This window comes from Callithrix jacchus, chromosome 22, assembly GCF_049354715.1.
Source record: "Callithrix jacchus isolate 240 chromosome 22, calJac240_pri, whole genome shotgun sequence".
In the NCBI taxonomy this organism is placed as follows: domain Eukaryota; kingdom Metazoa; phylum Chordata; class Mammalia; order Primates; family Cebidae; genus Callithrix; species Callithrix jacchus.
The window spans coordinates 18,615,751-18,638,592 of NC_133523.1; the positions used below are offsets into that span (position 1 = coordinate 18,615,751).

The 22,842-nt window shown below is 41.9% G+C and overlaps 1 protein-coding gene and 1 long non-coding RNA gene across 10 annotated transcripts in view; one reads left to right on the plus strand and one right to left on the minus strand.

The window, feature by feature from the left end:
• Positions 1-1,446: 1,446 nt before the first annotated feature.
• On the plus strand, positions 1,447-21,609 carry LOC144580948 (uncharacterized). 5 transcript variants are annotated; one of them, XR_013531332.1, is made up of 6 exons: positions 1,447-1,615; positions 2,795-2,883; positions 3,520-16,010; positions 18,223-18,384; positions 19,070-19,136; positions 21,494-21,609. It is a non-coding gene; the product is annotated as an uncharacterized LOC144580948 (long non-coding RNA). The 5 variants fall into 5 exon arrangements; XR_013531331.1 differs by having other exon boundaries at positions 3,520-18,384; XR_013531328.1 differs by having other exon boundaries at positions 3,520-19,136.
• Positions 17,509-22,842, minus strand: part of LOC118142814 (uncharacterized) — a 73,063-nt gene continuing 67,729 nt past the window's right edge. For all 5 annotated transcript variants that reach the window (XM_035285572.3, XM_035285574.3, XM_035285573.3 and 2 more), the window contains one exon: positions 17,509-21,115. In XM_035285572.3, coding sequence (XP_035141463.1) covers positions 19,740-21,115 — 1,376 coding nt within the window. In that variant the 3' untranslated portion in view covers positions 17,509-19,739. The remainder of the gene's footprint in view (positions 21,116-22,842) is intronic.

Below are 22,842 nucleotides of genomic sequence, written 5' to 3' on the forward strand. Positions count from 1 at the left end.
TTGAGCCACCGGGCCCGGCCTACTACATACATGTTTTACAATCTTTTTTTATTTTTATTTTTTGAGAAGTAACCTTGCACTTTCTAGGCTGGAGTGCAGTGGTGTGATCTCGGCTCATTGCAACCTCCGCCTCCCAGGTTCAAGAGAATCAATCTCTTGCCTCAGCCTCCTAAGTAACTGGGATTACACGCGCACCCTACCACGTCCGGCTAATTTTTATATTCTTAGTAGAGATGGGGTTTTACCAGGTTAATCAGGCTGGTCTCAAACTCCTGACCTTGTGATCTCTAAGCCTTGGCCTCCCAAAATGCTGGGATTACAGGCCTGAGCCACTGCGCCTGACCACTTGTTTCTTTTTAAAGTTTGGCTACTAGAAAATTCAAAATTAGGCCGGGCGCGGTGCCTCAAACCTGTAATCCCAGCACTTTGGGAGGCCGAGGTGGGTGGATCACGAGGTCAAGAGATCGAGACCATCCTGGTAAACATGGTGAAACCCCGTCTCTACTCAAAATACAAAAAATTAGCTGGGCATGGTGGCGCGCGCCTGTAATCCCAGCTACTCAGGAGGCTGAGGTAGGAGAATTGCCTGAACCCAGGAGGCGGAGGTTGCAGTGAGCCGAGATCGCGCTATTGCACTCCAGCCTGGGTAACGAGTGAAACTCCGTCTCAAAACAAAAGCAAAAACAAAAAAAAACGAAAATTCAAAATTCACATGGGGCTCACATTTTATTTCAGATGATTACCTCATTCTTAAAATCTCAGGCTACTCAAAGGACCATAAGCGAAAAACGTAAAAAAGCTGACATTGTGCCAGGCCTGGTGGCTCACGCCTCTAACCCCAGCATTTTGGGAGACCGAGGAGGGCGGATCATGAGATCAGAAGTTTGAGACCAGCCTGACCAACATGGTGAAACCCCGTCTCTACAAAAAAAAATACAAAAATTAGCCAGGTGTGGTGGCGCATGCCTATAATCCCAGCTACTCAGAGGGCTGAGGCAGGAGAATTGCTCGAACCTGGGAGGCGGAGGTTGCAGTGAGCGGTGATCGCGCCATTGCACTCCAGCCTGGGCAACAAGAGCAAAACTCCATCTCTTAAAAAAAAAAGGCTGACATTTTAAAACATTTGTTATTATATATTTTTAAAATTTGTATATAGCCATATGATATACTATTTACAAATGCATATGACGTTATACTCAAGGTTGAATGCAAATACCCCCTGGGGTGGTCCTAGCTCAGCTCAGGGAGGAACCCCTGCCTGAAAAAACTGCAGCCTAGGCTGTCACTCTTCATTCAGCCCAGTATCTAATCACATCTTCTGTCACTCAGGGCCTGAGGGGGTGGGGTTTTAAACGTTATCCAATGAGCAACGCTGGGCTGGGAACTGTCCAATCAAGCAGGCAGCTGAAGCGGACAGGGCGGCTTCCTGCGTGTGGTGGTTCCTTTGTCTCCCCCTGAAGCTGGAGCTCCAGGTCTCCTCTTCACTGCGCTGTGTGCTCTGCTCCTAAAGGCGCACGCTTTGTGGCCCTGTCGTGGTATTGGGAGATCCACAGCTAAGAGGCCGGGACCCCCTGGAAGCCTAGAAATGGTGAGAGTGCCGGCCCGACTTCCTGAGGTAGGAGAGGGGCTGGTTGGAACTGGTGGGAAGCGGCTGTGGTGGGACTCAGGCCTTCCCGAAGTCAGCCCCACAATTTATTCTCCTTGTCCAGCTTGGCCTCGGTCCCCTTCAGCCATATGATGGCGGCTTCGCTGACAGGAGGGCGTCCTGGTTTTTTTCTGTGCCGTGCTGTTCCCTGGCCTGCAGCCCTCTCTGCGGAGCTCTGCACTGGCAGTGCTGTGTCTCCCACATTGTGCAAAGGCCACGGGAGGTTCCTCAGGAGAATCCTGACTTGGGGATTGGGTTTATGAATGGGAAGAGTTTTGTTCTGTGGGGTTCCTTGTTCCTATTTTCTTTTCTTTTTTTGAGACGGGGTTTCGCTCTTGTTACCCAGGCTGGAGTGCAATGGCGCGATCTCGGCTCACCGCAACCTCCGCCTCCTGGGTTCAGGCAATTCCCCTGCCTCAGCCTCCTGAGTAGCTGGGATTACAGGCACGCACCACCATGCCCAGCTAATTTTTTGTATTTTTAGTAGAGACGGGGTTTCACCATGTTGACCAGGATGGTCTGGATCTCTTTACCTTGTGATCCACCGGCCTCGGCCTCCCAAAGTGCTGGGATTACAGGCGTGAGCCATGGCGCCCGGCCCTTTTTTTTTTTTTTTTTTTTTTGAGATGGAGTTTTGCACTGTCACCAAGCTAAAGAGCAGTGGCATGATCTCATCTCACTGCAACTTTTGCCTCCCAGGTTCAAGTGATTCCCCTGCCTCAGCCTTCTGAGTAGCTGGGAGTACAGGTGGGTTGTTATACCGGACCGAGCATAGAAAGTCAACACCAAGACAAAAGTATGCCAAATTGCAGGGTTTATTGCCTGTGACCACGGAGGACTCACGTCTCTCCAACCCGTGGCAGAGAAAGAGGGTGACAAGACCTTTTTATACCTGTAAAACCACCTTGGGAGTGGGGGTGAGGAGCGGAGATGGGGATGAAAGGCTTCAGACATTTCCAGGGCTAGTTGATTCTGTAAATCACCTCCTGGGCCGAGACGTGGGTGAGGGGGGTGCTCCGGACATTCCAAGGGCCAGGGGACTTTTGTCATTCCGATTGTTACTTAAGTGGTTTACAGAAGTCAAGATAAACATTAGTTTATACATTATCTGGGTAGGGTCACTGATCTGTTACTTATTACACGTTGCAGGAGCCAGGATGGCATTATCTTGGGCTGCTTATTCTGGTTATTACCGGTAAGCAAAGGCTAGCAACTCTGGCAGTTACTGATCAGAGAAGGTAAGCAGCTTTACCTCTTTGCATTCTGCAGAGTAAACTAGCAGTCTTATTTACAGAAGCCAAGGCTGGTAGTTATGGTGCAGCCGTTACAACTTATTTCTGAAAAACAGCTTTGTCTTTTATAAAATGGCGTTGCTCAGGTTCCAGCTATAGCACAGGTGCCACCACACCTGACTAATTTTTTGTATTTTATTAGAGATGGCGTTTCACCATGTTGGCCAGGCTGGTTTTGAACTCCTGACCTTATGATCCGCCCACCTCAGCCCCACAAGGTGCTCAGATTACAGGCATGAGCCACCTAGGCTGGCCTAAATGGTGCTTTTGATAAGATTTGTTACTTGTTTGTAAACATATCCTGTGAAAGGAAAGCAAATAATAAGCCCCTGATACTGTATTGTAGAAAATCTCTGTGTCTCTTTTCTTTTTATCTTCTCTGGGCACAGAGATTTTATCAGAACATTTTTGCGTAAAAGTTCTGCTTTGGAAAATGTTTGGGGTGATGTGTCATCAGCCACCCTTTAGTTTTTGCCTGGTTCTGGATTTCAGTATTATCTGGGATAAACCAAGATATCTGTCGTGGTTATGTCAGCTAGAGTGTCTAGTGGATGTCAGCTTCTGGTTTATTTTCTCCCATAGGACGAACCGAGATATGGAATGTATCCTCTAAAGGGAGCAAGTGGATATCCTGAGGCTGACAGCAATCTTCTGGTGTACTGTTATTTTGAAAGGTAACCCCTTGAGATGTCAAAATTGTCTTCGGGATTAGCCTGACTAACATGGAGAAACTGCGTCTCTACCAAAAATACAAAAATTAGCTGGGTGTGGTGGTGCGTGCCTGTAATTCTAGCTACTCAGGAGGCTGAAGCAGGAGAATCTCTTGAATCTTGAATCTCTTGAGGTGAAGTTTGTGGTGAGCCAAGATTGTGCCATTGCACTCAGCCTGGACAACAAGAGCAAAACTATCTCAAAAAAAAAAAAAAATTGTCTTCTACAAACCCAGATTTGATTTCTTGGAGACAAATTGTTGGTCAGCCAATCAGATGCTGGTAATGAGGCAAAAACACAGGAATAATTTCTGCCCTCTAAGTTATCTAAGGGAACAGAAAAATAGTGAAATAAATATGGTAAAAGTGAAAGAGTTAAAAAAAAAATTCGTGACCAAAAAAAAAAATAGTATCCCAAAAGACAGACAACAAAACCAACAAGAAACTCACTCTAGTAAGATGGTGTAAGAGCTTGTAAAGTCAAATGCGCCTAGGGCAGTTACCAAGAAATGGTGCCATGTCTCCTGAATGAGTGGTTCTTGAGCACATAAGTGAGCAACAGTACCTGTAACCACTGTAACCACATCCTGCTTGGCAAGTCTACCTGCTATTGTGGATACCCTCCTTGGTAATTGGTTGTATGGAAAGTTCCCCTGCTACCCCCTTAGTAATTGCATGGAAATACCCTTAGCAATCAACAATCCTGGGAACCTCCTTTCCCTGGGTTACCAGCTTCCCTATCTAACTTACTTGTTCTGCTTCTGTAAAATTCTGCTTCAGCTAGGCTCCCACTCCCCTACCTAAATCAAGGTATAAAGGGGAATCAAGCCCCATCCTCGGGCCGAGAGAATTGTGAGCAGTAGCCATCTCTTGGTGGCTGGCAAATAAAGGACTCTTAATTTGGAACTCAGAGAGTGACACTTTCCTTCTAACTCGCTTGGTTATAACAGTGGAAGAATCTCTCAAGTGACTGAATGGCCTGACTTGAAACATGAGTCAGACACACTTGTCTTTTTTTTTTTTTTTTTTTTTAGACAGAGTCTTGCTTTGTCACCAGGCGCCAGGCTGGAGTGAAGTGGCGCAATCTCGGCTCACTGCAATCTCTGCCTCCTGGATTCAAGTAATTCTCCTGCCTCAGCCTCCCCAGTAGCTGGGACTACAAGTGTGTGCTACCACGCCCAGCTAAATTTTGTATTTTTTAGTAGAGACGGGGTTTCACCATGTTGGCCAGGAAGGTCTCGATTTCTTGACCTCGTGATCTGCCCACCTTGGCCTCCCAAAGTGCTGGGATTATAGGCATGAGCCACCATGCCTGGCTGAGACTCTGTCTTAAAAAAACAAAAAAAAAAATTTAATTCCATAGCCAGGCGAGGTGGCTGAAATCTATAATCCCCACACTTTGGGAGGCTGAGGCGGACAACTCACTCAAGGTCAGGAGTTTGAGACCAGCCTGACCAATATGGTAAAACCCTGTCTCTGCTAAAAATACAAAAATTAGTCAGGCATGGTGTCAGGTGCCTGTAGTGCCATGTACTCAGTAGGCTGAGAAATGAGAAATACTTGAACTCAGGAGACAGAGGTTGAGGTGAACAGAGATTGTGCCACTGTACTCTAATCTGGATGATACAGCAAGACCTTGTGTCCAAAAACAAAAAAGAACTCCAAAAGAATATTGCAACAGGAGGAAATTGGCTATAAAAACTCTAAGGAATGTAATTTTAGGTAGACTAGGGCTTTTGTTCATAGAGTGGAGCTTACAAGATTAGAAAGAATGGAGGGGAAGGGCAAATGGGGGGTTAAAATTCAAATTTTAGATCAGATTAATGTCTTACCCTAAAGTCAGCATGTTCTGACTTCAGAAGGAGGGACATAAAATGAAGTTGCATAATGGCTCAGATTGAGGGTAGCTCAGAGTTTAGTAGCCTGTGAAAAATTTCATTTAGACCACTCAAGACAAATACAGCTGACTCTTTTAATGAGAAAAAGAAGAAAATGTGCCAAGTTTTTATGAATCCAAACCCCAAGAGAGGGTCCTTCGATTTCACTCAAAGAATTCAGAGCCGGGCACAGTGGCTCACTCCTGTAATGCCAGCACTTTGGGAGGCTGAGGCGGGTGGATCACGAGGTCAAGAAATGGAGACCATCCTGGTCAACATGGTGAAACCCCGTCTCTACTAAAAATACAAAAAATTAGCTGGGCATGGTGGCGCATGCCTAGTCCTAGCTACTCAGGAGGCTGAGGCAGGAGAATTGCCTGAACCCAGGAGGTGGAGGTTGCGGTGAGCCAAGATCACACCACTGCACTCCAGCCTGGGTAACGAGTGAAACTCCGTCTCAAAAAAAAAAAAAAAAAAGAAAGAAAGAAAGAAAGAATTCAGGGTGAGTTCATAGAGTAAAATAAAAGCAAGTTTATTAAGAAAGTGAAGAAATAGGCAGGGTGCACTGGCTCATGCCTGTAACCCCAGTACTTCAGGAGGTGGAGACCAGTGGATCACCTGAGGTCAGGAGTTAAAAACTAGCCTGACCAACATGGAGAAACCACATCTCTACTTAAAAGAAAAAAATACAAAATTAGCTGGGTGTTGTGGTGTATGCCTATAATCCCAGCTACTCAGAAGGCTGAGGCAAGAAAATTGCTTGAACCTGGGAGGCGGAGATCATGCCATTGTACTCCGGCCTGGGCAACAAGAGCAAAACTATCTCAAAAAAAGGAAAGAAGTAAAAGAATTGGTTACTCCATTGGCAGAGTAGTCCAGAGGGATACTAGTTGCCCATTTTTATGGCTATTTCTTAATTGTATGCTAAACAAGCAGTGGACTATTTATGCCTCCCCATTCTAGACCATATAAGAACTTCCTGATTTTTTTTTTTTTTTTTTTTTTTTTGAGATGGAGTTTCGCTCTTGTTACCCAGGCTGGAGTTCAATGGCGCCATCTCAGCTCACCGCAACCTCTGCCTCCTGGGTTCAAGCAATTCTCCTGCCTCAGCCTCCTGAGTAGCTGGGATTACAGGCACGTGCCACCATGCCCAGCTAATTTTTGTATTTTTAGTAGAGACGGGGTTTCACCATGTTGACCAGGATGGTCTCGATCTCTTGACCTTGTGATCCACCCGCCTCGGCCTCCCAAAGTGCTGGGATTATAGGTGTGAGCCACCGCACCCGGCCTAACTTCCTGATGTTATCGTGGCATTTGTAAACTCTCATGGCACTAGTGGGAGTGTAGCAGTGAGGATGGCCAGAGGTCACACTCATGACCATCTTGATTTTGTTGGGGTTTGTCCCGCTTCTTTACTGCAAGCTGTTTTGTCAGTAGGTCTTTATGACCAGTATCCTGTGCTGATCTCCTGGCTTATCCTGTGTCTTAGAATGCCTAACCATCTGGAATGCACCCTAGTAGGTCTCAGCCCTATTTCCCCAGCCCCTATTCAAAATGGATTTGCTCTAGTTCAGTATGCCTCTGACATTTTCCCCGTTATGTACAAATAAATCCTTAATCATAAGGGTTGTAGAGGGATGAAGATTCATCGTCTGTAACTACTTCATGCTGAATATGGGTGATGATATTCTTGCTTAACTTTCAGGGTGTTTTGTATTTGAGGTAGAGAGGAGCTCATTCAGAAGTCATCGGTATGGTGAGGGCCATTCATAACTCTGAGTTCCAACTAAGGGGGTGATCTCAGGCCTGGCGCAGTGGCTCACACCTATAATCCCAGCACTTTGGGAGGCCGAGGCGGGTGGATCACGAGGTCAAGAGATGGAGACCATCCTGGTCAACGAGGTGAAATCCCGTCTCTACTAAAAATACAAAAATTAGCTGGGCATGGTGGTTCGCGCCTGTAATCCCAGCTACTGGGAGGCTGAGGCAGGAGAATTGCTTCAACCCAGGAGGCGGAGGTTGCAGTGAGCCGGGATTGTGCCATTGCACTCCAGCCTGGGTAACAACAGCGAAACTACGTCTCAAAAAAAAAGGAGGGGGGGTAGTTATCTCAAAGATTAGTAAGTGTTCAAGAAAACTTCCAGCCAGGGCATGAGTTCTGACCAGGCTGGCCAAAATGATAAAACCCTGTCTCTACCAAAAATCCAAAATTAGCTAGGCATGGTGGTGCACGCCTGCTATTGGGGAGCCTGAGGCAGGAGAATCGCTTGAACCCAGGAGGTGGAGGTTGCAGTGAGCCAAGATCACACCACTGCACTACAGCCTGGGTGACAGAGGGAGACTTAATCACAGAGGAATACTCAATCTCAAAAAAAGAAAACATCAAGTAAGTTTATCCTGCATGTCTACACAAAGAATACAACTGCAATATATTTTACAATTTCAGGCACCTGCTTCTTGGTAGCAAAATAATTTTTTTCCAGCAGTCCCATCAGTTCTCAAGTTTCCCCTTTTGGAGAGGAAAAAGCTCCTTTTATCTCATGGTACTATAGGTTTTTAATTTTGTCACCCATAGCCTCCAGCAAAGAGTGCGAGATAGATTAATGCAAAAAGAATAGCAATTAACTTCGTGTAGTTTGAAACTAGTTCTTAGCATAGATGGACTTTTCTGAGAGGAGTCTGTAATCTAAATCTCAGGAAGGACTATAACCTTCCTAAGTTGGGCCTTGAATCCAGGTACAGTCAAACATCCTTGACTTGTATTAAGAGAAGCCTTTAACCTACGATGTCTTCGGAGAGACTCTGACTTCCCCAAGTTGTGCCTGTAACCTAATCTCACCTTTTACTCAGGTATATGCATCCCACTCACTCGGAGTCAGCCAATTGGTATCCACAGATAATTTTTTTCGGGGGGTGGGGGTCAAAGATCTCTTCAGTATAGTCCCTTTGTGGTTGCCAGGAAAATGTTACCACAAAAAAGTCCCGATCGAGACCGCAAGAGAGGGTTCTTGGATCTTGCCCAAGAAAGAATTCAGGACAAGTCATAAAGTGAAAGCAAATTTATTAAGAAAGTAAATAATTACAGGAATGGTGGCTCATGCCTCTAATCACAGCACTTTGGGAGGCTGAGGTGGATCACCTGAGGTCAGGAGTTGAAGACCAGCCTGGCCAACATGGTGAAACCCTGTCTTTAAAAAAAAAGAAAGTAGCCGGGCGCGGTGGCTCACGCCTGTAATCCCAGCACTTTGGGAGGCCAAGGCAGGTGGATCACGAGGTCAAGAGATTGAGACCATCCTGTTCAACATGGTGAAACCCCGTCTCTACTAAAAATACAAAAAATTAGCTGGGCATGGCAGCGCGCGCCTGTAATCCCAGCTACTCAGGAGGCTGAGGCAGGAGAATTGCCTGAACCCAGGAGGTGGAGGTTGCGATGAGCCGAGATCGCGCCATTGCACTCCAGTCTGGGTAACAAGAGCAAAACTCCGTCTCAAAAAAAAAAAAAAAAATTAAGTGTTCTGTATTTGAGTTTGCAAAATATATATAAGTCTGTTGCTTATGAGTAAAAGCCCAACTATTCAAAAGTTTATAAAGAAAAATTTTTTGTAAAATTATTTACCTTTTTGTTTGGTTTTGTTTTGCTTTTTTGGTATTTTTACAGCTAATTTTTTGTATTTTTAGTAGAGACGGGATTTCACCATATTTGCCAGGCTGGTCTCAATCTCCTGTCCTCATGATCCACCCTCCTCGGCCTCCCAAAGTGCTGGGATTACAGGTGTGAGCCACCGACCGCACCTGGCCTTTTCTTTTTCCTTTCATTTTAGACAAAGTCTCACTCTTATCACTCAGGCTGGAGTACAGTGACATGATTTGGGCTCACTGCAGCCTCTGCCTCCTGGGTTCAAGTGATTCTGCCTTAGCCTCCTGAGTAGCTGGGACTAAAGATGAATGCCACTATGCCCAGCTAATTTTTTTATACTTTTAGTAGAGACAAGGGCTTCACCATGCTGGTCAGGCTGATCTTGAACTCCTGACCTCGTAATCTGCCCTTTTTGGCCTCCCAAAGTGCTGGGATTATAGGCATGAGCTACCGTGCCTGGCCAAGTTATGTGTCTTTTAGAAAGGTTGAAAGTGAAACTGTTGACCACTTAGGAGCCTGAGCAGTTCCTTTTAATGGTAGTTAGATGGCAAGAGCTGGCATTTTGGTTAAGTCAGTCAATTATTGTTTCTGGTGAAAGTGTATTAAACACCTTTTAATGGCATTCACCTTTGTTTTATGAATTAAGATCCAGGCAAAATTCAAGAAATCATGTTGCTATGCTTTGTTACCAGAAATAATATGGGGTTGAGCCTGCCATGGTGGCTAATGTCCATAATTCCAGCCCTTTGGGAGGCTAAGGTGGGTGGATTACTTAAGGTCAGGAGTTCGAGACCAGCCTAGCAAACACAGCAAAACCCCGTGTCTACTAAAAGTACAAAAATTAGCCAGGTGGGGTGGCGGGCACCTGTAATCCCAGCTACTCAGGAGGCTGAGGCAAGATAATCACTTGAACCCTGGTAGGTGGAGGTTGCAGTGAGCTGAGATCACACTGCACTCCAGCCTAGGCAATGGAGTGAGACTCTGTCTCAAAAATTCTCTGATTATTTTCAGTGATACTTTGTAGTTAAATTTGTAGCAATATTTTACCACCCTGTTTTTTGTTTTTTTTGAGACACAGTCTCACTCTGTTACCCAGGCTGGAGTGCAGTGGCACAGTCTTAGCTCAATGCAATCTCTGCCTCTGGGATTTAACGGATTCTCCTGTCTTAAGCTCCTGAGTAGCTGGGACTACAGGCGTGTGCCACCATGCTTGGCTAATTTGTGATATTTTTAGTAGACACAGGGTTTGGCCAGGCTGGTCTCAGATTCCTGACCTCATGATCTGCCTGCTTTGGCCTCCCAAAGTGCCGAGACTACAGGCATGAGCCACTGCACCCATCCTACCTTCCTGGTTTAATCTAGTTCTAGGTATATTGTTTTTTGTTTATGGCTATTGTAAAGAATACTTCTTGATTTTGTTCTCAGCTAAAATGTTATTGGTGTAAGGAAATGCTATTCATTTGTGAATGCCACTGAATTTTGTATCTTGAGACTTCGATGAGGTAATTTTTTTTTTTTTTTTTGAGACGGAGTTTCGCTCTTGTTACCCAGGCTGAAGTGCAATGGCGCGATCTCGGCTTACCCAACCTCTGCCTCCTGGGTTCAAGCAATTCTCCTGCCTCAGCCTCCCGAGTAGCTGGGATTACGGGCGCGTGCCACCATGCCCAGCTAATTTTTGTATTTTTAGTAGAGACGGGGTTTCACTGTGTTGACCAGGATGGTCTCGATTTCTTGACCTCGTGATCCACCCGCCTCGGCCTCCCAAAGTGCTGGGATTACAGGTGTGAGCCACCGCGCCTGGCCAAGGTAATTTTTAAGCTTAGCAGTCTTTAGGTAAAATCTTTAGTTTTCTAGATAAAGAATTATATTATAAGTGAAGACAATTTGACTTCCTCTTTCCCTATTTGGATGACATTTATTTCTTCATTTTGTTAGATTGCTCTGACTAGAACTTCCAGAACTATGTTGAATAGGGTTGTTTAGAGTGGAAAGTCTTATTTTTATTCTAATGAGAAATGCATGCAGCTTTTGCCTGATCAGTATGGTGTTAGCCAAGGATTTGTCATACATGGCTCTTATTTTTTTGAGGTATGTTTTATCACTGTCTGCTTTGTTGAGAATATTTTTATGAATACTGGATTTTCTTTTTTTTTGAGACAGAGTTTCACTCTTGTTACCCAGGCTGGAGTGCAATGGCGCGATCCCGGCTCACTGCAACCTCCGCCTCCTGGGTTCAAGCAGTTCTCCCGCCTCAGCCTCCTGAGTAACTGGGATTACGGGCACGCACCACCATGCCCAGCTAATTTTTTGTATTTTTAGTAGAGATGGTGTCTCACCATGTTGACCAGGATGGTCTTGATCTCTTGACCTCGTGATCCACCCGCCTCAGCCTCCCAAAGTGCTGGGATTACAGGCTTGAGCCACCGTGCCCGGCCCTGAATACTGGATTTTCTTAAATGTTTTTTCTGCATCTATTTTGTTAATAATATAATTTTTTGCTTTTAATTACATGGTGAATCACACTTATGACTTGTATATGATGAAACATTCTTGCATATGTGATATATAACCCTCATATGATTGTGGCAAAATAAATCTTTGATTTGCCTGTCAACTCAGCTTGCTAGTATTTCATGCAGGCAGAATTTTTGTTTCAATGTTTACCAAAAATATTGGCCTGTAGTTTTTTATTGTTCTGTCTTTACTAGACTTTGTTGTCAAGATAATGCAGATTTTATATAGTGAGTTACGGTGGAATTCCATCTGGATTTTTTGGAATACATTCAGTAGAATTAGTACCACCTCATCTTTTTATATTGGTAAAATATGGCTGTGATTTTATATAATCCAGGACTTTTTATAGTTAGTAGGTTTTTTAATAATAAATTCACTTTCATTATATATTTATACATTATATATTTTATTTATTTATTTTATAAATTTATTTTTTTAAAAAAATAAAGACAGGGTTTCACCATGTTGGTCAGGCTGGTCTTGAACTCCCGACTTCAGGTGATCCACCGCCTTGGCCTCCAAAATGCTTGGATTATACACGTGAGCCACCACACCCGGCCATACATGATATATTTTATACACTTTTGCTGTTTATTCCTGGTTCAATCTTGGAAAGTTATGTGTATTTAGGAGTTAGTTTACTTTCTCAAAATTTTCTAGATTGCAGGCATAGAGATGTTCATAGTATTCTCTGATGATTTTTTGTATGTATGTAGAATTAGTTGTGATTTGACATCTCTAACATTTAAATAGATTCAGAGTGCAAAAAAAAAAAAAAATCGATCCACAATAGAAGTCTGGTAACTTTAACATTCCCTTATAATAAATCTCCAGAAAAATTAGGTATAGAACAAATGCATTTCAGCTGATAAATTTCACACATAACCAAAAAATGCCAACACCGTACTAAACAGGGATATGCTGAAAGCTTTTACTCTTAAGAGCTAGAACAAGGCAAGGATGCCCACTCTAGTCAGTCTTACTAAACATAGTACTAAATATCCAAGAGAAAGAGATTAGAGAATAAAATCAAAGGCATCCAGATTGGAGAAAAGGAAGTTAAATTATTCCTGTATAATTTCCTTTTATCCCTATACATAATCTAAAGTATATAAAAGCCTACTATCTTAGTAAATATTAAAAATAACAGGCTCAGCATCGTGGCTCATGTCTGTAATCTCCGCACTTTGGGAAGCTAAGATGTGTGGATCACAAGGCCAGCAGTTCAAGACCAGCCTGGTCAACATTGTGAAACCCTGTCTCTACGAAAATACAGAAATTAGCCTGGAGTAGTTGTGGGTACCTGTAGTCTCAGCTACTTGGGAGGTGGAGGCAGGAGAATACTTTGAACATGAAAGGTAGAGGCTGCACTGTACCAAGATCATGCCACTGCACTCCAGCCTGGGTGACAGACCAAGACTCCATCTCAAACAACTCATCATCATCATCATCACCAACAAAACAAATTTATTAAACCTTACAAAAGTACCATCTAAAAGTCATAGCTTTTCTATACATTAATAACTGTCTGAAAATGAGGCCAGGTATGGTGGCTCATGCTAGTAATCCCAGCACTTTGGGAGGCCGAGGCGGGCAGATCACAAAGTCAAGAGATTGAGGTCAACTGACCAACATAACAAAACCCCATCCTTACTAAAAATACAAAAATTAGCCAGGCGTGGTGGCACATGCCTGTAGTCCCAGCTACTTGGGAGGCTGAAGCAGGAGAATTGCTTGAACCTTGGAGTCAGAGGTTTCAGTGAGCTGAGATTGCACCACTGTACTCCAGCCTGGGGTACAGAGCGACATTCCATCTCAACAATAAAAATAAAAAATAACTATCTCAAAATGAAATTAAAAAAGAATTCCATCTACCATAACTATAATTTGAAATAAACTTTTTTTTTTCTTTTTTTTTTTTTTTGAGAGAGTTTCGCTCTTGTTACCCAGGCTGGAGTGCAATGGTGCGATCTCGGCTCACCACAACCTCCGCCTCCTGGGTTCAGGCAATTCTCCTGCCTCAGCCTCCCGAGTTGCTGGGATTACAGGCGCGCACCACCACGCCCAGCTAATTTTTTGTATTTTTAGTAGAGACAGGGTTTCACCTGGTCGACCAGGATGGTCTCGATCTCTTGACCTTGTGATCCACCCGCCTCGGCCTCCCAAAGTGCTGGGATTACAGGCGTAAGCCACCACGCCTGGCCCTGAAATAAACTACATCAAAAAGTTGAAACACCTTACATTCTACTCTGAAGAACATTATAGAAATTAAATAATATATAAATGAAGTATTATTCATGAAGTGGCATTATTAACAAATATTTATATTACACAAAATGATCTACAGATATAATGCAACCTGTATCAGAATACCAGTCACATACTTCATAAAGTGTATGTAAGATTCATATGGTACCACAAAAGACCTTGCATAGCCAAAGCAATCAAGACAAAAGAAGTGAAGATATCATCCTACCTGACTTTGAAATATAGCACAAAGCTATGGAAACAAAAACAGTATGGTACTTGAATAAAAACAGACAGGTCAATGGAGAAGAAGAAAGGAGCAGAAATGTATCCATGTATTTACAGCTAACTGATTTTAAATAAAGGTGACTGTTTAAAGGTAAGAACAGTATTTTCAATAAATCATGTTAAGAAAACTTTATATCCATATGCAGCAGAAGAAAAGCGAGACTCTCATCGCACATCATATGTAAAAATAAACTCTAAATAAATTAGCCAATTTAATGTAAGGCCTATAACTGAAACTACTGGTACCAAAAAATAGAGTGAAAGCCCCATAACATTGGTCTAAGCAGCAAGTTTTAAAATTTAACCTAAACATCTCAGGACACAGTAAGGAAGAATAAATAAGTCAAATCACTTCAAATTAAAAAGCTGCTGCACAGAATCTGATACAATCAGCAGAATGTGACAACCAAGAGAGACAATATTTGCAAATTATACATGTGACAAGGGGTTAACAGCAAAAATATATTAAAAACTCAAATGACAATACAACAAAAGAAAATTATCATTAAAAATAAGCAAACAGCTGAAATAAGTATTTTTTCAAGAAGATACAAACATAGAGCCAACGGATATATTTAAAAACGTTTGCTGGGTGTGGTGGCTCACGCCTGTAATCCCAGCACTTTGGGAGGCCCAGGTGGGTGGATCACGAGGTCAAGAGATCAAGACCACCCTGGTCAACATGGTGAAACCCCGTCTCTACTAAAAATAACAAAAAATTAGCTGGGCATGGTGGTGCGTGCCTGTAATCCCAGCTACGCAGAAGGCTGAGGCAGGAGAATTGCCTGAACCCAGCAGGCGGAGGTTGCGGTGAACTGAGATCGTGCCATTGCACTCCAGCCTGGGTAACAATAGCGAAACTCCATCTCAATAAAACAAAAACAAAAATGTTCAATGTCAATTATCACAAACAGGCAAGCCAAAAACAAAAACTGTAAGATAATTCATTCCTGTTAGAATGACTCTCATTAAAAAGCAAGTGTTGGTAAAGATGTCAATAAAAGAAATGCTCGCACACCGCATTGTCTTTGGCTGTGTGTCCTGTAGGGTTAGTTCCTTTATTTCTGGTACTGGGTTGGGTCCTAGTTAGACTATGGTATGGTTTGATGCATTGTGTTGGAATCCAAAGTGGACCTGAAGAGGTGGGAACACAAGCATACTCTCTTCCCCATGTTAATAATTCATTTGGACCATGCTGGATGTTAATGTTTACATCTTTCCATAAAACTGCAGGTTTTATGTCTTGACAAGCTTAGCAAAGTGCTTTTCTACAGCTGATTGAAATTTACCATCTAAATTTAAAAATTTTAGGGTAAATAAGGCTAATGCCAATAGTGTTGCAGGACCCTTTACTCATACTCCCCTTTTTGTTTTTTGAGCATATTTTTAAGAGTGGAACGGGCACATTCTACTATGGCCTGTCCTTGGGGGTTATATGGGATGCCTGTAAAATGTTGAATATTCCATGTGTGACAAGATTATTGAAATTGTGAGCTGGCGCAAGCTGGACCATTATCAGTTTTATTTTTGTGGGCTGTCCCATAAATGCAAATGTTAAAAGATGTCTGATGACATATTGAGTAGCCTCTCCAGGGATGCTGTGTGCACTAATTATAAATGAGTGTTCGTGTCAATGGATACATGTACATATCTTTGTTTTCCAAATGCAGGGATGTAACATCTGTTTGCCATAACTGATAAGGTTCTAATCTTCTAGAGTTAACACCTGTAGAAGGAGGTGACGTGCCGGTGAGCTGGCAATCCGAGCATTGTGGGAAAATTTCTTTATCCAGTATCTGGGTAAGTTGAAATTGTTTAGATAAGTGTACCCAATTTTGGTGGAAAAATTGATGCAATTGGGTAGCTTGGTCAAGCAGTGATGTCATAACTTGAAGGTCTGCTTGATTATTGCCATAAACCAATGGGCCAGGAAGTGAGTTATGGGCGCAAATGTCTGTAATAAAAATAGGATGTGTATGTTGACCTATAAATTGCTGAAGCAGAAGAAAAAGAGCACAAGGGCAGGCTCCCGAGTGGTCTTAATTAGGGCTGTCTCAGGGTTCTGCAGTAAATAGAGAGTAAGCAGAATCACTAATAATATTGAGGGTCTGAGTGTAAACAGTTTCCAGAGCCATTATTAGTGCCTCAATCTCAGCTTTCTGAGTGCTGTTAAACCCACATCGAGGAAAGGAATTATGTGGTGTCCACCAAACTGCTCCTTTTTCATGTTTATCCATACCATCAGTAAACAATGTTCAATAAGTAGGTATGGGGAGTAAACTATTTTTGTGGGTAAGACCACAGGAGTATGAGATAAGAAATGAAGGAGTTAATCAGCAGGAAAGACAGGCTCTATTGGTCCTGTGTAATCAGAGTGCTATTTGCAAGTCCATTGGTAAGGGCAGTACTGCTTAGAATTTCTTTTTACTTAAAGGAATCCTGATATCAGGATCATAACCTAGCAACTGATTGCATCATCTGAGGCCTGAATGGATTACTTCACTAAGTAACTGGATATAGAGAGAAGTGTTTTAGTCCCAGTATGTGAGCAACAAACCCATTCTAGAAAGTGCAGTCTTAGGGTCATCTATCCTATTAACCCTGTAGGGGAGTGTTTGATGAGAAAAATAAACAATTGAATACTGCAGCTCAGTGCAATCTAGCTGCCTTTGAGAGACAGCTTGTTCTATTTCCTCGATTCCCTTTATGTTGTAGGGGTTATTTGGGAGAATTCAGGGCTGTATTGTCCTTTAAGATAGCAAACAGGTTTTGCAGCTTGTAAGTAAGAATGCCTAAAGAGGGGGACCAAGTTGATACTGCCTAGTAATTTCTGATAACCATTTAAGGTGTTAAAGTTGCTAGTTTTTTTTTGTTTGTTTTTTGTTTTTTGAGATGGAGTTTCGCTCGTTACCCAGGCTGGAGTGCAATGGCGCGATCTCGGCTCACCGCAACCTCCGCCTCCTGGGTTCAGGCAATTCTCCTGCCTCAGCCTCCTGAGTAGCTGGGATTACAGGCACGCGCCACCATGCCCAGCTACTTTTTTGTATTTTGAGTAGAGACGGGGTTTCACCATGTTGACCAGGATGGTCTCGATCTCTTGACCTTGTTATCCACCCATCTCAGCCTCCCAAAGTGCTGGGAGTACAGACATGAGCCACTGAGCCTGGCAAAGTTGCTAGTATTTAACTTAAATCTTTTGAGGCCTTAGTGACTAGGAAGTTAGTATGTACCCAAGATTTTCCAAGGAGAGGACATTTGTACCTTTTCAGGAGCAATGATTCAGCCTCTTAGCTGTGTATTCTTTATGAGAGAGGTAAATATATTTAAAAGCATTGGCTCCATTAGGGCTGCTAGTAGATCATCATCCATGAAATAAATAACCTTGCAATCAGGAAATTCTTTTCTACTGGGGAACAAAGCTTGATTTACATGATACTGACGCATGGTAAGGCAGTTTAACAGTCTTTGAGAAAGTACTTTCCAATGAAATTAACAAGCTGTCCTTTCATTACTGATAGCTGGTATTGTAAATGCAAATTTTTCTCTGTCCTGGTCTGCTACGGAAATTGTATGCACAGTCCTTTAAGTCAGTATGATTATAGACCAATCTTGGGGAATCATCACAGAGGAAGGAAGCCCCTGCTGAAGGGGTCCCATAGGTTGCAAATTGGCATTGACAGCATGTAAGTCATTGCAAAAGTCTCCATTTCCCAGACTTTTTGGGAATGTCAAAAATGGGCGAATTCTAGGGACTATCATATCAGATGGTTCTATATGCCCAGCTTTTGATTGCTCATCAACTAATTCATGGGCCTTCTGCAATTTCTCTCCCTTCAGAGGCCACCGTTCTGCTTAAATTGGATCCGAGCTAGGGGAGGAACAGTAACAGTGTCTTGTTAGAAAGGGGTCTGCAGAGTCACCCATAGTGGGTAATAGGCCTTGTTCCCAAAGGTTAACAGGAATGGGCATGATTAGAGGTTGTGTAACTGCCTTGTTTCCTTCTGAATCACAGCAGGTAGGGGGCAGGTGCTCTGCTCGGCTGTCTGCACATCCCCAATGCCAACAATTTTTTGTTTCTGAGTGACCCAGGGCCAAGTTTCTGCACAGCTTTGATCGCCGATTGAAATGTCTGCCCATGTCCAATAAGACAGTAAATTTATCTTTGATTTTTAAGGTAATTATGGGTCTCTGATCAATGATTTATTCTAATATACTCCTGTGGCTCCTGTGCTTTTAAAACTTCCCTTTCCCTTTTGCTTTCCATGGGCACTGGAAACCCAGTATGGTAAAATAGTAACTGAGCTACCTTTGGTCCAGAGAGAATATGCAGACCTTTACATTCCATCGTAACCATATCTCACCTTGGTAATCACTATCCATTCTCCAGTGAGCACATTAAATTCTTCACTGGATAGGCTAGACCACCACAGGACTACTCCCACTGTTCCCAGAGGCGAGGGGCCCCACATCCCAGTTGCAACCCTTTTAGGGTCTTCTTCTTTTAGCACTTATTTGTTGGGGCAGAGTAAGTCCAGTCCTGCACTCCCAGTGGTGACTGCTCTGAGAGAGAGGACTGTGGAGTTTCCATCTAACCAAGGAAAGCTGCTGACATTGCCCCAGTTTGAAGTGGGGCCCAGGGATGGTCCCTCATGAAGGTTCCCACCTGGTTACTTACATGGTTTCCGTTTTTGCCAAATTTCGACCTGCATGGATTTGCCCACTGTGTCCCCTTTTTATGTTAGGGGCATACAGAAGGGGGTTCTTTCCCTGAGTTACCTTGGTCTCTACTATGGAGGCATTTCCTTTTCATATGATCTGGCTTTCCACAGAGAAAATCATTTTGATTTCTTTCACTTTAGGAGGCCTAATGCCATAGCCAATATTTTGGCTTTGTGTGTCTCAGTTCCCGTCAGCTGACATGCTCATGTAAGTTTCCCAACTGTAACTCCCTTTCCTCTGCTTGCATTGCTTGCCCGCAGTCCACATTAGCATTTCCAAAGTCAATTGCAACAATAAGATAGCAGCCTGGCTGTGACAAATTTCTCTCTTAATTGCCTGGGTTAACTGATTGATAAACTCAGCAAATGGCTCCTGAGGCCCTTGTTGAACATTTATAAAAGATCCCTGTTGAACTCTGCTTTTGGGAATTTGGTCCCAAGCCCTGACAGCCCACAAAGACACTTGAACATAGGCCTGGGGATCAAAATCTAGTTGTGCATTGGCATGGGGACCCTCCCCTGGAGCAGCGGTTATGTGTTGTTAAAGGCTTTGCTATGTTTTTCACACTCATAGGATTTCCATATAGGATGAATTTTTTTCAATGCTTTTTAAGAGTTGAGGCCATTCTTATATTTGTACAGTTTCTCTCCAGTATGAGTTATTTTGTTTAATAAATTATGAGGACTGCTTGAGAGAACTTCCACATTCTTCACAGTTGTAGGGTTTCCTTCAAGGATAATTTTTCCTATGCTTAGTAAGAGTTGCAGTTTGGTTAAAGGCTTTATCACATTCTTCAGATTTGTAAGACTTCTATCCAATATGAATTATTTTATGTTTACTAAGATTTGAGGATTGGTTAAAAGCTTTGCCACATTCTTCACATTTGTAGGGTTTCTCTCCAGTGTGAATTCTCCTATGCGAAGTAAGGTGTGAGGAATGGGTAAAAGCTTTGCCACATTCCTCACATTTATAAGATTTCTCTCCAGTATGAATTACCTTATGTGTAGTAAGGTTTGAGGATTGGTTAAAGGCTTTGCCACATTCTTCACATTTGTAAGGTTTCTCTCCAGTATGAATCATCTTATGTTTAATAAGTTTTGAGGAGTAGTTAAAGCCCTTGCCACATTCTTCACATTTGTAGGGTTTCTCTCCAGTATGAATCATCTTATGTGTAGTAAGGTTTGAAGACACATTAAAGGCTTTGCCACATTCTTCACATTTGTAGGGTTTCTCTCCAGTATGAATTTTCTTATGTTTAGTAAGGGTTGAAAACCAGTAAAAGCCTTTGCCACATTCTTCACATTTGTAAAATTTCTCTCCAGTGTGAATTATCTTATGTTTAGTAAGGAATGAGAATCGATAAAAAGCTTTGCCACATTCTTCACATTTGTAGGGTTTCTCTCCAGCATGAATGAACTTATGTGTAGTAAGAGATGAAGAATGGTTAAACGCTTTGCCACATTCTTCACATTTGTAGGGTTTCTCTCCAGTATGAATTATCTTATGTGCAGTAAGGTGTGAGGATGTGTTGAAGGCTTTGCCACATTCTTCACATCTGTAGGGTTTCTCTCCAGTATGAGTCATCCTATGTGTACTAAGAGTTGAGGAGTGCTTAAAAGCTTTGCCACATTCTTCACATTTGAAAGGTTTCTCTCCAGTATGGATTCTCGTGTGTGTAGACAGGGCTGAGAACCGCATAAAGACTTTGCCACATTCTTCACATTTGAAAGGTTTCTCTCCAGTATGGATTCTCATGTGTCTAGAAAGGTGTGAGGACCGCTTAAAGACTTTGCCACATTCTTCACATTGGTAAGAATTCTCTCTAATATGAATTCTTTTATTTTGACTTAGGTACAAATGCATGCAAAATGATTCGTCACGTTTTTTATATTTGAAAGTTTTCTTTCCAGTACATCTTGTCTTATGTCTATTTGAATTTAAACGTCTAAGAAAGACTTTCATATATTTATCACCTTGAACTATTTCAGTCTGGGTAGCTGTCAAACACTGGCTAACTTCATTATAACCTTCTTTGTACAGATTACACTCATCCACACTTGCAGAGCCTTTTCTTAACTGTAAATTCTCAGGTCCACATTTTCTGTATCTTCTCAGTATCACTTCTTGAAAAGAATCTTTTATGTCTTGCTCTGGCCAAAGGTCTTTAACAAAATAGGAACACGTAACTAAAATAAATAAATAAAACAAATTATTCAACTTACTAGAGTTAAACACACTTTACAAATCTAACCTATATTATACAAATTAAATAAGATGCCATAATAAAATACCACAGGCCCTAAATCCTTCATAGACATATTAATGTAATAAAAATATACTGACCAAAATACATTTGAGAAAAACTTCTAAGTGTGTGAAGTTCCCCAGGTGAGTACAATGGAAAGACACAGAAGAAAATGAAAAGTCTGTTATATTTACCCAACACAATTCTTCCTGCTCACCAATATAACATAGTGCCTTTCAAAGTAAATTCCTAACTTTTGGTTTCTTTTTTAATAAACAGGTAAAATACTGACACATCCATCTGTATTACTTGCTTTTAGGGGCCTTTCCAGAAACTGGTCTCCCATTATATAAAGTGCTGGAAGAAATGATGGTGTATTTTGGAATGACAGTTTGAATCTACTGAGACCAAAAGTAAATGTTACAACAGACAAAACAGATGTCACAAATGATTACTGATGAAGCAGAAATCAACTCTTTTAACTAAAAAATACACACAAAATTTTAGACCAGATACATTCAAAGAACATGTGTGAGAGTGTCCCAGGATCTCTGACCAAGATAACTGTTTTCAGACTGTGCCAGGACAAAGCTACATCATAAAGGTTGTGACAGGGAGCTTTCATTACTGTCCAAATCTTAATCATAGATTACAATGAATACAAAACAGGGCAAAATTGTTCCATCAAAAATATTGTATAATTTTCAGAAAGAAACCATAAAAAACATGTATACATTAATATTAACAATTGGAAATACATTGAATACTCAATGAGTAAAATAGGAACACACAGTAGTATAAAAAAATAGGTCACGGGTCAAAGTTCAGCAAAATTTAATGAATTTAAAAAAATTTTTTTTTTTTAAAGACGGGGTTTCACCATATTGGTCAGACTGGTCACGAATTCCTGATCTCAGGTGACCCACCCGCCTCAGCCTCCCAAAGTGCTGGGATTACAGGCGTGAGCCACCACACCCGGCCATGAATTTTAAATTTTTTAAATAAAAAAAATACAAAGAAAACGAGGATAAGAACAAAATATTTAAAATATCCAAAAAGAAATTGTAAAGGTAAAAAAATATATATATAATTTAAAAATTCTGAAAGAAAAAATAATGTCAAAATGAAGAAGCTCAACAAACTAGGAGCACACACAAAGACATTTATGACTAATACGTATATAAACACAATTTCAAAAGTCACAAGAAGATAATGGGGATGCAAGATAAAAATAATGTATCATTTACAAGCACAGTCATATGAGGTAGCTGGTGAACTGTCAACAAAAGCTTTGCAGGCCGGAAGGAAATTGTGTGATACAGTCAAAGTCCTACAAAACCCAGCTATCAAGTGAGAATAATGTTACCAGCATATCTGTCCTGCCAAACAAACAGAAAAAAACATTGAAAAATAACCAAATTCTGAAACAGTCTAATGGCACTTCATATGCTCTAAATATAAAAGGTGCTTAATGCAGTTGCTTCTACTAAAAATAACATGATTCAACAAAATAACACATAATTATATAAAATATGTTATCTTCTGGGAAAGAAATGTACATACACAAAAATAAAATGTCTTAGCATTGCAGTAATGATGCAAAAAACATTTCTAAAATTTGAAAGATACTGCTTGAACCCAGGAGTCTGAGGTTGCAGTGAGTTGAGA